Source organism: Siphateles boraxobius, unplaced genomic scaffold (assembly GCF_051911475.1).
Source record: "Siphateles boraxobius isolate OS27281-9 unplaced genomic scaffold, OSU_SipBor_1 103, whole genome shotgun sequence".
NCBI classification, from domain to species: domain Eukaryota; kingdom Metazoa; phylum Chordata; class Actinopteri; order Cypriniformes; family Leuciscidae; genus Siphateles; species Siphateles boraxobius.
This window is the reverse complement of record NW_027508704.1, coordinates 740,001-752,157: the sequence shown is the minus strand read 5'-3', so window position 1 is coordinate 752,157 and position 12,157 is coordinate 740,001. Positions and strand designations below refer to the sequence as shown.

The window sequence follows — 12,157 nt, the reverse complement described above, 5'->3', positions numbered from 1 at the left end:
TCCAATGTAAATCAGCTGTTTTCTATGTGAATATATAGTAAAGTGTATATGACCCCAAACTTTTGAAAGGTAGCTCGAATGCGAGACACACACACACACACACACACACACACACACACACACACACACACACACACACACACACACACACACACACACACACACACACACACACACACACAGTTTCATCAAATGGTAAACCAATGAGTTGGTTTACCATTTGGTTTACCATTACCACAAATAATAATAAATTCAACTCCAGAATAACATTTTACTCACCATTAATGCGCTTCTGGTGCACATCCAATAATTTAAGTGACAGGATTATAAAAATAAAAAAAAACTGAGACAAACAGTAGATCCTGATCGTTCCCACATGCAATTTCATCTCTCCATTCCGTCTGTAAAGAACAATATACCGTCTTTATTATTTTTTCATAAATTTCATTATTTTTATATCTTTCATGCATTTCCTGAGTAGTTTTGAAACTATTTATGAACAACTATTTATGAAACTATTTATGAACAAGCCGGTAAATTCAAATTACCGCGCCATTTCACATTGTCCAATGAAATTTGAGCTTGCTGTGCCACATTACGATTGGTTAGCATACACAACAACTGATTTAAATTTTTTTTTACAATAAGCAGAATAATTACAACAAAAAGAAAAGACAATAGTGCAGATACGGTTAACAAGCTCCAGATAATATCAGATAAAAAAAAGGAGAGGGGTTCGAGTGATTCGTTACTGTACAGGTTGTCAAATTAATTATAATAACGCATTTTTGTATTAACCACAGTATTATTGTTAATAGGGGTATATTTGATTAAGTTCATCCAATTGAGATGAAACTGCCTTTCACAAAAACCCCATAGTCCTCTATCAGTGCATTACAATGTGAGTGTGTTGAGAACGTGTTGGTCTGCAGCGCCACCCTCTGGCGAAAACAGGGAAGTGTTTCTATCCAGAAAATAATCGCATCATTTCAGGTTATAAAGGTTATTTTTATTATAATGCATTGGTCAGTGTAGTTATTACTCTATGCCTGGCAGCTTTTGTAAAAGACTTCATTCAATATATTATACATTTCATCAAAATAAAGTCAAAGGAAACCAATGAAGTGAAAATAACCAAGCAAACAAATACAGCAATTATTTATCAAATATCAAATTAAACAAACTATCTGACATGCATTTAATTTAACACCATTATTAAACAATACAGTACAGTATGCTGCTTGTGCATTACTGTAAAAAAGTATTTTAATCATTTACGTGTGTCATTCTTTATTGCACATTAAATGTAAACAGTTCATTTTTGGCAGTGCAAAGACTCAGTAAAGAGGTGCAGTATTTATTGTAATGGATTTAAATGGTTAACTGTACAGATTCAAGTATAACGTGAACACATGGATCATGTTTCCCAGAATAACACAAGTTTCAAACTCACTTCCTTCTTACTTTTATCCAACATCTGAAGTTTATCTAGAATTCAACCAATTTCGTTTTTCTTCACAGTGACACACATACATTCGACTGAAAGCAGAATGATTAATGCTTTGTCTATAATTAAAAACAAAATAATTCTCTTGATTTTTCATTTAACAAAATAGAGCTAATGAAATGGTAACCCTTAGGTAATTTGATTCGCATTGAGATTATTATAAATATGTTGCTGATCAAACTGGCTATATAAAATAAATAGCTCCAGGACTTTAGCATGCTACGGTTAAAGAACAGGGATCAATCACACAAACAAAGGCACTCAGCAATGTGATTGGTGTCTCAGTAGAACAGATACACACCCTCGGGATCGATTCAGTAACGACTTCTTAACACAGAGCAGAAAATATACAGCAGCCGTTTCTACTGAATCAATGTGGCAGAAAACACTGCAAATAATCACAATCATCCCAGTGATTCTGTCTTTTCCAGCACAAATATATAAACAATCTTAAATCAAGATGCATTAAGATATTAAGTTTTATTTTATGAAAAAAATCAATTATAATTAAGTGAGTTTAGTTATTAGTGCTTAAAACAAGAACAAATATCTGCCAACGGAGTCAGAAAAAACAACTTCATTCAAAGGGAAAACAAAACTTTTTTTTTTAACCACAAACTCAGTTTATTTTGACACATTTTTCAGTAAACAAGACTGAAATTTTCATTTAGCTTCTTCTTCAGTAAATGTAGAATGTTTAGATGTTTGTGCTGGAAATCAAGACAGAAAATAGTCAAGTCACCTTTATTAGCGCTTCTTACAATATAAATTGTTTCAAAGCAGCTTTACAGTGATAACAGGAAAATAATGCTACAAATACTGAAGATTATTTTTTTTGTTGCAAAGTATGCATGTTTCTAAAGCAATTTCAGTGGTTCGATTAAAACAATTGTAAGACATTATATTCTCTAAGATTGAAGAAAATCCTTAATTTATCCCAGTTCTGGTTCCAGTACATGTTTTACATGTCAGCACATTAATAACAAAACAGCATCAGCTTCAAACAACAGCACAACAGAACACATCGAACGAGACATTGTGACTCGGACCAGGTCACATTAGAGCCCGACGGGGAGATAAACTCACGGGTTTTGGGTTGGGTTCGGGTTTAATGTTTAATAAATAGCCTCAGGTTCGGGTCGGGTCGGGTTCCTAACTAAGAAAAACTATATAGTCTATACATATAGTTTGCATGCCGTGTGCTTGCTGTGTTGTGACTGAAATAGTGCACACAGGAGCACACACAGAAGAGTTATGTAAAATGAGACCTGAATCATTTTTCTTTTATCATATATCGTTTTACAAAACTGTTTTGCGCATGTGCTCCCGCGCACACTATTTCAGTCACAACTCCGCAATCAGAGGAGAACGGCACTGAAACCATCAACTGTTATGAGTTTAATGTCTGAGTTCCAGAGGAATTCGTGATGGTTTCACCTGTTCAACCACAGTTACAATTAATCGCAATGAAACCGTGGTGATGCCGCAATGATGTGGCAAAGGCTGAAATTATTTTATGCGCAGTTTGTCAGAGAAGTACGGCTGATCGGTAGTAAATGCTCCATCTGAACACCAGAGGGCGTCTCTCTCTCACACTCACACACACACACACACACACACACACACACACACACACACACACAACACACACACACACACACACACACACACACACACACACACACACACACACACACAAACACACACACACACAAACACACACACACACACACACACACACACACACACACACACACACACACACACACACACACACACACACACACACACACACACACGTATGATAACAAACATTGATAACGTATGATAACAATCATTCCAGGATATCTCTATGGTCATCACACTCTCTGTCTCTGAATAAACAGAAGATTGAAACGCTCTGATTGATGAAACATGAGTAATAAACACTCGACTGCATTATTCTGTGTCAGAAGCTCATCATCTCACAGAAGGAGGAGCTAAGCTGTCCTGATGAAGTGAGTCTGGAGCAAAAGCATGTTATTAAATGTTTTTTGTAGAGGTTCATAAATGCTTCTCATGTCTGGAAAGATGTTTGACGTGTGTTGCTTTTTCAAATGCCCGTTATAAGCGACTCAAACTCAGAGCTTTCAGAGTGAGCCGCGTTTACAGACGATCGTCACTGATGAGCTGCGCATAACTAACAATCACAGCCTTTGTGATTTCAAAATCGCGATAAGCCAACTCGGTTTAAGTGCGATTACATGGAAATTACAATTAATCGTGCAGCGCTAGTTGCAAGCAACCATAAAATACAGCATATTGGGAAAAAAAAGATATTTACTGTGAGAAACAAACCTCGGGTTCGGGCTTAAAATATAACCGTAATGGTCGGGTTGGGTTAAATGATTTTGGGTATGGGCTTCAGTTTAAAGGTCCCAGTCCTCAGCAGAACTCCTCTCCCTGTGGAGTTGTGTCTCGGACGGGGACTCAGTCCTAAGCAGAACTCCTCTCCCTGTGGAGTCGTGTCTCGGACCAGGTCTCAGTCCTCAGCAGAACTCCTCTCACTGTGGAGTCGTGTCTCGGACCAGGTCTCAGTCCTCAGCAGAACTCCTCTCCCTGTGGAGTCGTGTCTCGGACCAGGTCTCAGTCCTCAGCAGAACCCCTCTCCCTGTGGAGTCGTGTCTCGGACCAGGTCTCAGTCCTCAGCAGAACTCCTCTCACTGTGGAGTCGTGTCTCGGACCAGGTCTCAGTCCTCAGCAGAACTCCTCTCCCTGTGGAGTTGTGTTTCGGACGGGGACTCAGTCCTCAGCAGAACTCCTCTCCCTGTGGAGTCGTGTCTCGGACCAGGTCTCAGTCCTCAGCAGAACTCCTCTCACTGTGGAGTCGTGTCTCGGACCAGGTCTCAGTCCTCAGCAGAACTCCTCTCCCTGTGGAGCCGTGTCTCGGACCGGGTCCCAGTCCTCAGCAGAACTCCTCTCACTGTGGAGTTGTGACTCGGAACGGGTCCCAGTCCTCAGCAGAACTCCTCACTGTGGAGTTGTGACTCGGAACGGGTCTCAGTCCTCAGCAGAACTCATCTTCCTGTGGAGCCGTGTCTCGGACCGGGTCCCAGTCCTCAGCAGAACTCCTCTCACTGTGGAGTTGTGACTCGGACCGGGTCCCAGTCCTCAGCAGAACTCCTCTCCCTGTGGAGACATGTCTCGGACTGGGTCCCAGTCCTAAGCAGAACTCCTTTCACTGTGGAGTTGTGACTCGGACCGGGTCCCAGTCCTCAGCAGAACTCCTCTCACTGTGGAGTTGTGACTCGGATCAGGTCTCAGTCCTCAGCAGAACTCCTCTCACTGTGGAGTTGTGACTCGGAACGGGTCTCAGTCCTCAGCAGAACTCCTCTCCCCGTGGAGCCATGTCTCGGACTGGGTCCCAGTCCTCAGCAGAACTCCTCTCACTGTGGAGTTGTGACTCGGAACGGGTCCCAGTCCTCAGCAGAACTCCTCACTGTGGAGTTGTGACTCGGAACGGGTCTCAGTCCTCAGCAGAACTCATCTTCCTGTGGAGCCGTGTCTCGGACCGGGTCCCAGTCCTCAGCAGAACTCCTCTCACTGTGGAGTTGTGACTCGGACCGGGTCCCAGTCCTCAGCAGAACTCCTCTCCCTGTGGAGACATGTCTCGGACTGGGTCCCAGTCCTAAGCAGAACTCCTTTCACTGTGGAGTTGTGACTCGGACCGGGTCCCAGTCCTCAGCAGAACTCCTCTCACTGTGGAGTTGTGACTCGGATCAGGTCTCAGTCCTCAGCAGAACTCCTCTCACTGTGGAGTTGTGACTCGGAACGGGTCTCAGTCCTCAGCAGAACTCCTCTCCCCGTGGAGCCATGTCTCGGACTGGGTCCCAGTCCTCAGCAGAACTCCTCTCACTATGGAGTTGTGACTTGGACCGGGTCCCAGTCCTCAGTAGAACTCCTCTCACTGTGGAGTTGTGACTCGGATCGGGTCTCAGTCCTCAGCAGAACTCCTCTCACTGTGGAGTTGTGACTCGGATCGGGTCTCAGTCCTCAGCAGAACTCCTCTCCCTGTGGAGCCGTGTCTCAGACCGGGTCCCAGTCCTCAGCAGAACTCCTCTCCCTGTGGTGCCGGCAGCTGGTTCAAGTCCAGGAACAGGGAGTTGTCGGAGAGCTTGCGTCCGGAGCCAGACAGGTCCAGGAACTCCTCGCCGGAGCTGCTGGGAACAGAGCTGATGTACATGTCCCACACCTGCTCTGGAGAGTCTAGGTCAAGCAGCTTCTGCTTAATCTTCAGGTTCTTCTCCATGTTCTTCCGCTTGTGTTTGAACTCCAGGATAGTTTTAGTGTATCTGTTGATGGTGGTGACGGAAGAGGCCATGCATGCAGTGAATGAGCTCCACGCCAGACTGAAGAAAAGACCATTAACAGGGATTAGAATTGATATTTAAATTTAAAACATAATACCCCGTTACTAAATACTGTGTTCATTTTTATTCATCTGAGATTTAAATAGTTTTTTGGTCAAGTTAATAAATATATATAAATACTCTACCAGTCAAAGGTTTGGGATCAGTAAGATTTTTAAAGTTTTTAAAAGAAGTCTCTTCTGCTCACCAAGGCGGCATTTATTTGATTATACAAAACATGCAATAAAAACAGTGAAATATTATTATAATGTAAAACAGCTGTTCCCCTTCAGATGATCCAACAGAACGGGGATCTCGCTTGAGAGACCCATCCACTTTGAGTGTAAACGAAACAAGCCAATGCACATTGGCATGTGATAATTTGTAACAGCTGCACTGCCTCGCAGCGCGAGCATATAATGAGCAGCAGGAGCGTCGCATCTTTGTCTTTCGCTTCAGAGCCAGACGGTGAATGCTTTTCCTGCTTTGCAAAGGATCTGTTTCTGAGGGTCAACTGGACCAGTCTCTCTTTGGGAAGAAGCCTCTATGAGTTGGTGTCGGTGTTGGTTCTCTCAGAGAGTGTGCACGACTGGTATCTCAGGGTGGCCCGTGGTTCTCTGCGCCCCGCCGCAGTACCTTTCTTTCCGGAAGTGCATTGAGATGAGGTGACTAGATCGTGAACGGCACCTTTTCCTGCCCGAAACCACTCTAGTACCTTTTCCTCCCTCACTACCCTCGAAGGTGGATTGGCTAAGGGGTACGTGGAGCTCCCCCCAGTGGAGCGGTCTGAACTCAACTCTCAACTATCTCAAACCCTGGCTGATTCTAGAACAGTCTCGGGATCAGTTGTGCGAACACAGGGACATGGTGCTCAGTCACCTCCACCAGTTGGGGCTTCGGGTCAACTGGGAAAAGAGCAAACTCTCCCCTGTGCAGAGGATCTCTTTTCTCTGTATTGAGTTGGACTCGGTCACACACACAGACATCCGGTCGGTGTTGAACTGTTTGAGTACGCCACTCAGATTGCTTAATATAAGACCACTTCACTTCATGCCCGAGTCCCGAGATGGGAGTGGCAGAACGGCACATACCGGGGTCCCATTACCCCGCACTGTTGCCAAACCTTCAGCCCATGGTCGGACCCTTCGCTTCTATGGGCAGGAGTCCCCCTAGAACAAGTGTCCAGGGATGCTGTGGTCTCCGTGGATGCTTCTGCAACCGGCTGGGGGGCCACGTACATGCAGTTTCGGGTCTGTGGATGGGGCCACAACTGCATTGGCACATCAACTGCCTCAAGTTGCTTGCAGTATGTCTTGCGCTGGTCCGCCTTAAGGGGCCGCTACAAGGCAATCATGTACTGGTCCGTACGGACAGCACTGCGACCGTTGTGTACATCAACCGTCAGAGTGGTCTACGCTCCCGTCGCATGTCGCAACTTGCACCCATCTTCTCCTTTGGAGTCAGAAGCATCTGAGGTTGCTTCGTGCCATTCACATCCCCGGCCCGCTGAATCGTGCAGCTAACGAGCTCTCATGACACCCCTAGGCATCCAGCTGATTTGGGACTTCTTTGGAGCCACACAGATAACTCTGTTTGCCTCTCCGGACTCGACCCATTGCCAGTTGTTCTATTCCCTGACCGAGGGGACCCTCGGCTTGGATGCACTGGCACACAGCTGGCCCCGGGTCCTTCGCAAGTCTGCGTTTCCCCCAGTGAGCCTTCTCACACAGACATTGTGCAAAGTCAGAGAGGACGAGGAGCAGGTCTTGTTAGTTGTGCCGTATTGGCCCAACCGGACCTGGTTCCCAGAACTCATGCTCCCAGAGACAGCCCCTCCTTGGTCCATTCCTCTGAGGAAGGACCTGCTTTCTCAGAGACGGGGCACCATATGGCACCCGCATCCAGACCTTTGGAAACTCCATGTCTGGTCCCTGGATGGGGCGCGGAGGTTCTAGGTGACTTACCCCAAGCGGTGGTAGACACCATCACTTCTGCAAGAGCCCCCTCTACGAGGTGCCTCTATACGTTTTAGTGGAACCTGTTTGTTGAATGGATCAGAGTCGTGCTTTCCTTCCTGCAAGATGGGTTGGAGCGAAGGCTGTCTCCCTCCACCCTCAAAGTGCATGTAGCCGCTATCGCCGCACATCACGATGCAGTTGAAGGAAGTCGTTGGGAAAGATGACATGATCGTCAGGTTCCTGAGGGGAGCGAGGAGACTGAATCCGCCTCGCTCTCCCTCTATACAGGCGGGTAGGGGACCTGCAAGCATTTTCGGTCGATGAATTGTGCCTAAAATTCGGGCCGGCCAACTCTCACGATGTCCTGAGACCCCAGCCTGGATACGTGGCCAAGGATCCTCCCTTCATGGATCAGGTAGTGAACCTGCAAGCCCAGCCCCTGGCGGAGGCAAACCCAACCCTGGCTTTTCTCTGTCCCTTCCTCTCCTACATTTTACATTTACATTTATCTGACGCTTTTATCCAAAGCGATTTACAATTGCTATATTTCAAAGGTCGCACGCCTCTGGAGCAACTAGGGGTTAAGTGTCTTGCTCAGGGACACATTGGTGTCTCACAGTGGATTTGAACCCGGGTCTCTCACACAAAAGGCATGTGTCTTATCCACTGCGCCATCACCACCCCCCTCTCCTTGAAGTTTTAAGTGGACAGAATGCAAAGCTTTAGTACCTCAGACCAGCTCTTCATCTGTTAAGGAGGCCAACAGAAGGGAAAGGCTGTCTCCAAGCAGAGGTTAGCCCATTGGATAGTGGATGCCATTGTCTTTGCGTACCAATCCCAGGACATCCCTTGCCCGTTCGTTCAACTAGAAGTGTTGCTTCCTCATGGGCGCTGGCTCAAGGCACCTCGCTGACAGATATCTGTAGAGCTACGGGCTGGGCTACACCCAACACGTTCGCGAGATTCTATAACCTTCGTGTAGAGCTGGTATCTTCCTGTATACTCGCCCCCGGTGGCCAGTAGCGCGAAGGACCCGTTCTTAATGTCAGCTTGCAACACCACTCCCACATGCTGGGACGGATACGTGCGTCTATTAAATTAGTAGTGTTCCCCTGAATTGGCTAACCCTGTTGAGTTCCTCCGTCACCCCTCCGGCAGTCAGACGTTGCAGAGCGTCTGGTGCCAGGCCTACACTCGAATGCATTGTGGAACCTGTGCTAGGCTGGGTGTCCATATGTAGTGGTCCCTGCAGCGACCCCATATGTGTATTATGCCACGGTCCAGCTCCTCTGCGGACAAGCCCATGTCTTTCCCTCGTCAGAGTCCACTCTGAACTAGAAATAGGCTGGAACCACCCCAGAGACTAATATGATTAGTATGCTAATAAGACTAATATGTTGCACTACCCTGCTTGGTTAGTCCATATGTGTAACTGTCACAGTGCCTCCCTCGGGGTAGGATGTGGCTTCCGCATCGTCCCTTCTTCAGGGCACACTTTCCCAGCGTTATCCAATGAGTCACACTGAGTTGGTCTTGCAGAACAGCAGTGACTGACCTTCTCCGCTTAGAGCTCCCACCTTCCACACCGGGCCAGGAGACTCAAGCGGAGCGCTGGAAGGGCCAGCGACAGTGGCGTGTTGGTGGATATCTCCGTTCTATAGGATCATCTCTGACATAAGTCTCTGTTCCGTCCTTCGGGGAACGAGGGTTACCATACGTAACCGAGACATTTTCTTTGTGAATATATAGTAAAGTGTAATTTATTCCTGTGATCAAACCTGAATTTTCAGCATCATTACTCCAGTCTTCAGTGTCACATGATCCTTCAGAAATCATTCTTATATGATGATTTGTTGCTCAAGAAACATTTATATACATTTATGATTATTATCTATGTTGAAAACAGTTCTGTACAATTTTTCTTCAGGATTCTTTGATGAATGGAAAGTTCAAAAGAACAGCATTTATTTGAAATAGAATATTTTGTAACATTATAAATGTCTTTATTTAACTTTTGATCAATTTAATTCATCCTTGATAAATAAAAGTATCGATTTCTTTTATTTCTTTCCCCCAAAAAATAAAATAAAAATCCGTACTGACCCCAAACTTTTGAACAATAGTGTTTAATGTTACAAAAGCTTTCAATTTCAAATAAATGCTGTTCTTTTGAACTTTCCATTCATCAAAGAATCCAGAAATAAAAATGTAAATAGGGCTGCAACAACTAATCGATAAAATCGATTATAATCGATTATGAAAATCGTTGTCAACGAATGTCATTATCGATTAGTTGGTCTGCTTACGTCACGGGGAGCGTTTACTGGTACGCACACACACGCAAGGTCTCTCTCCCTCAGGCGCTCTGCCGAGCGCGCGCGCTACACGGTTTGGAGCAGTCTCTTCTGTCTCGCATGCGCGCTCTTGCTTGCGCGCTCTAGATTTCGGGAGTTTGAACTAATTCGCGGGCATCAGGGAGCCGCAATCAATATGCGGGAGACTCCCGGGACTTCCGGGATGTCTGTATTTTGTCTCGAGCATCAGGTTGTGCAATCAGTTCGCTCGCAACGTAAGTGATGGATTAAAATAGCGCTACCGCAGAAATAGGTTAAATTAAAACGGTGTTTACAAAGTGAAGCATTAAATACAAAGGCAGTTAATAACAGCAGCAGTAAAATATTGTTTTTTAGTCACTGTAGGCCTACTCAGTGGTTTTCAGCGAATGCTTGTGCACTAATGCATAATTTCTCCTGTCCTTTACTCAAGCATGTTAGCTTGCTGGGTAACGTTACCTCCATTCCGTTCTCTTTTTATAGCATTTGTCTACTAAGTTTTAATTGTTTTTCAAACGCGATCTACTGCGGCTCTACATTCACACAATTGTTTTCAGTCTTTCTATATTTATTTAATCAATTTATCCTTATATTATATTCTTTTATATATTATATATATAATATATATTATATTCTTTATCCTTATATTCCTTATATATAATTAATTTTAAATAAAAATTAAATGAATTATATATTTTAGATGTTTTTAGTTTGTTTTTAGTTCAGATATTCACATCTGAACAACATGTCTGTGTAAATTTGTTTTAACAAAAATTGTGTTAAAACAAAATATGTTGGATATCATTTTTTTAACAATAATCATGTTTGTCAACTTGCCATCAGCAATTATCATTAAAAACAATGCAAATATTGATATTAGTAAAACTCAATGTGTGGCTTTTGCACTTTTTAAAGTACACTTTTACACATAAATACCCTGATTTACGGTTTTATTTAGTTATAATAATAAAAAAAATCTAATTTAATTTCTATCCGATTAATCGATTAATCGAAAAAATAATCGTCCGATTAATCGATTATCAAAATAATCGTTAGTTGCAGCCCTAAATGTAAATAACTGTTTTCAATATTGATAATGATCATAAATGTTTCTTGAGCATCAAATCATCATATTAGAATGATTTCTGAAGGATCATGTGACACTGAAGACTGGAGTAATGATGATGAAAATTCAGCTGTGATCACAGGAATAAATTACACTTTACTATATATTCACATAGAAAACAGATGTTTTACATTATAATAATATTCCACAACATTACCGATTTTTTGGTATTTTTAATCAAATAAATGCAGCGTTGGTGGAAGAGACTTCTTTTAAAAACATTAAAAATCGTACCGATCCAAAACTTTTGACTAGTAGTGTGTGTATACTTTATACATATACAGTAGTCAATATTTGAAGTGGATCAAAAAAGTTCTAGACAAGAACGCGTATTGTTCAAAATTCATGTATAACTTTCATGAAAGGTCCACTTGATCCACTTTAAATGTTGACTACTGTATATATAAACTACAAGTACGCATGTATTGCATCCCTAAACTGAGTGCATGACACAAGTGAACGTACATGTAAGACCAGCTGTAGTCCCAGTTCTGTGGTTTCCAGTCCTCAGGGCCGAGACTCACGGTCAGCTGGAACGCTGTGGTGAACATCATGTGAGCCACCATACCCAGAAGACCTGAAGATCAGAGAAACACACTTACAGTTACACACACACACACACACACGCACAGATGGCCAACTGTACATAATCGACACAACTCAGGACAATCACACACACACACACACACACACACACACACACACACACACACTGGACATAATCGACCTTACTCAGGACAATCACACACACACACACACACACACACACACACACACACACACACACACACACACACACACACACACACACACACACACGGCAAACTGGGCATAATCGGCACAAC

At 43.9% G+C, this 12,157-nt stretch overlaps 1 protein-coding gene across 1 annotated transcript in view; it reads right to left on the bottom strand.

Moving 5' to 3' along the window:
* Positions 1 to 5,591: 5,591 nt before the first annotated feature.
* Positions 5,592 to 12,157, bottom strand: part of gsg1l2b (gsg1-like 2b) — a 41,120-nt gene continuing 34,554 nt past the window's right edge. The window contains exons 4-5 of the mRNA XM_077245847.1: positions 11,778 to 11,889; positions 5,592 to 5,895 (exon numbers count right to left, since the gene is read on the bottom strand). Coding sequence (XP_077101962.1) covers positions 5,592 to 5,895; positions 11,778 to 11,889 — 416 coding nt within the window. The remainder of the gene's footprint in view (positions 5,896 to 11,777; positions 11,890 to 12,157) is intronic.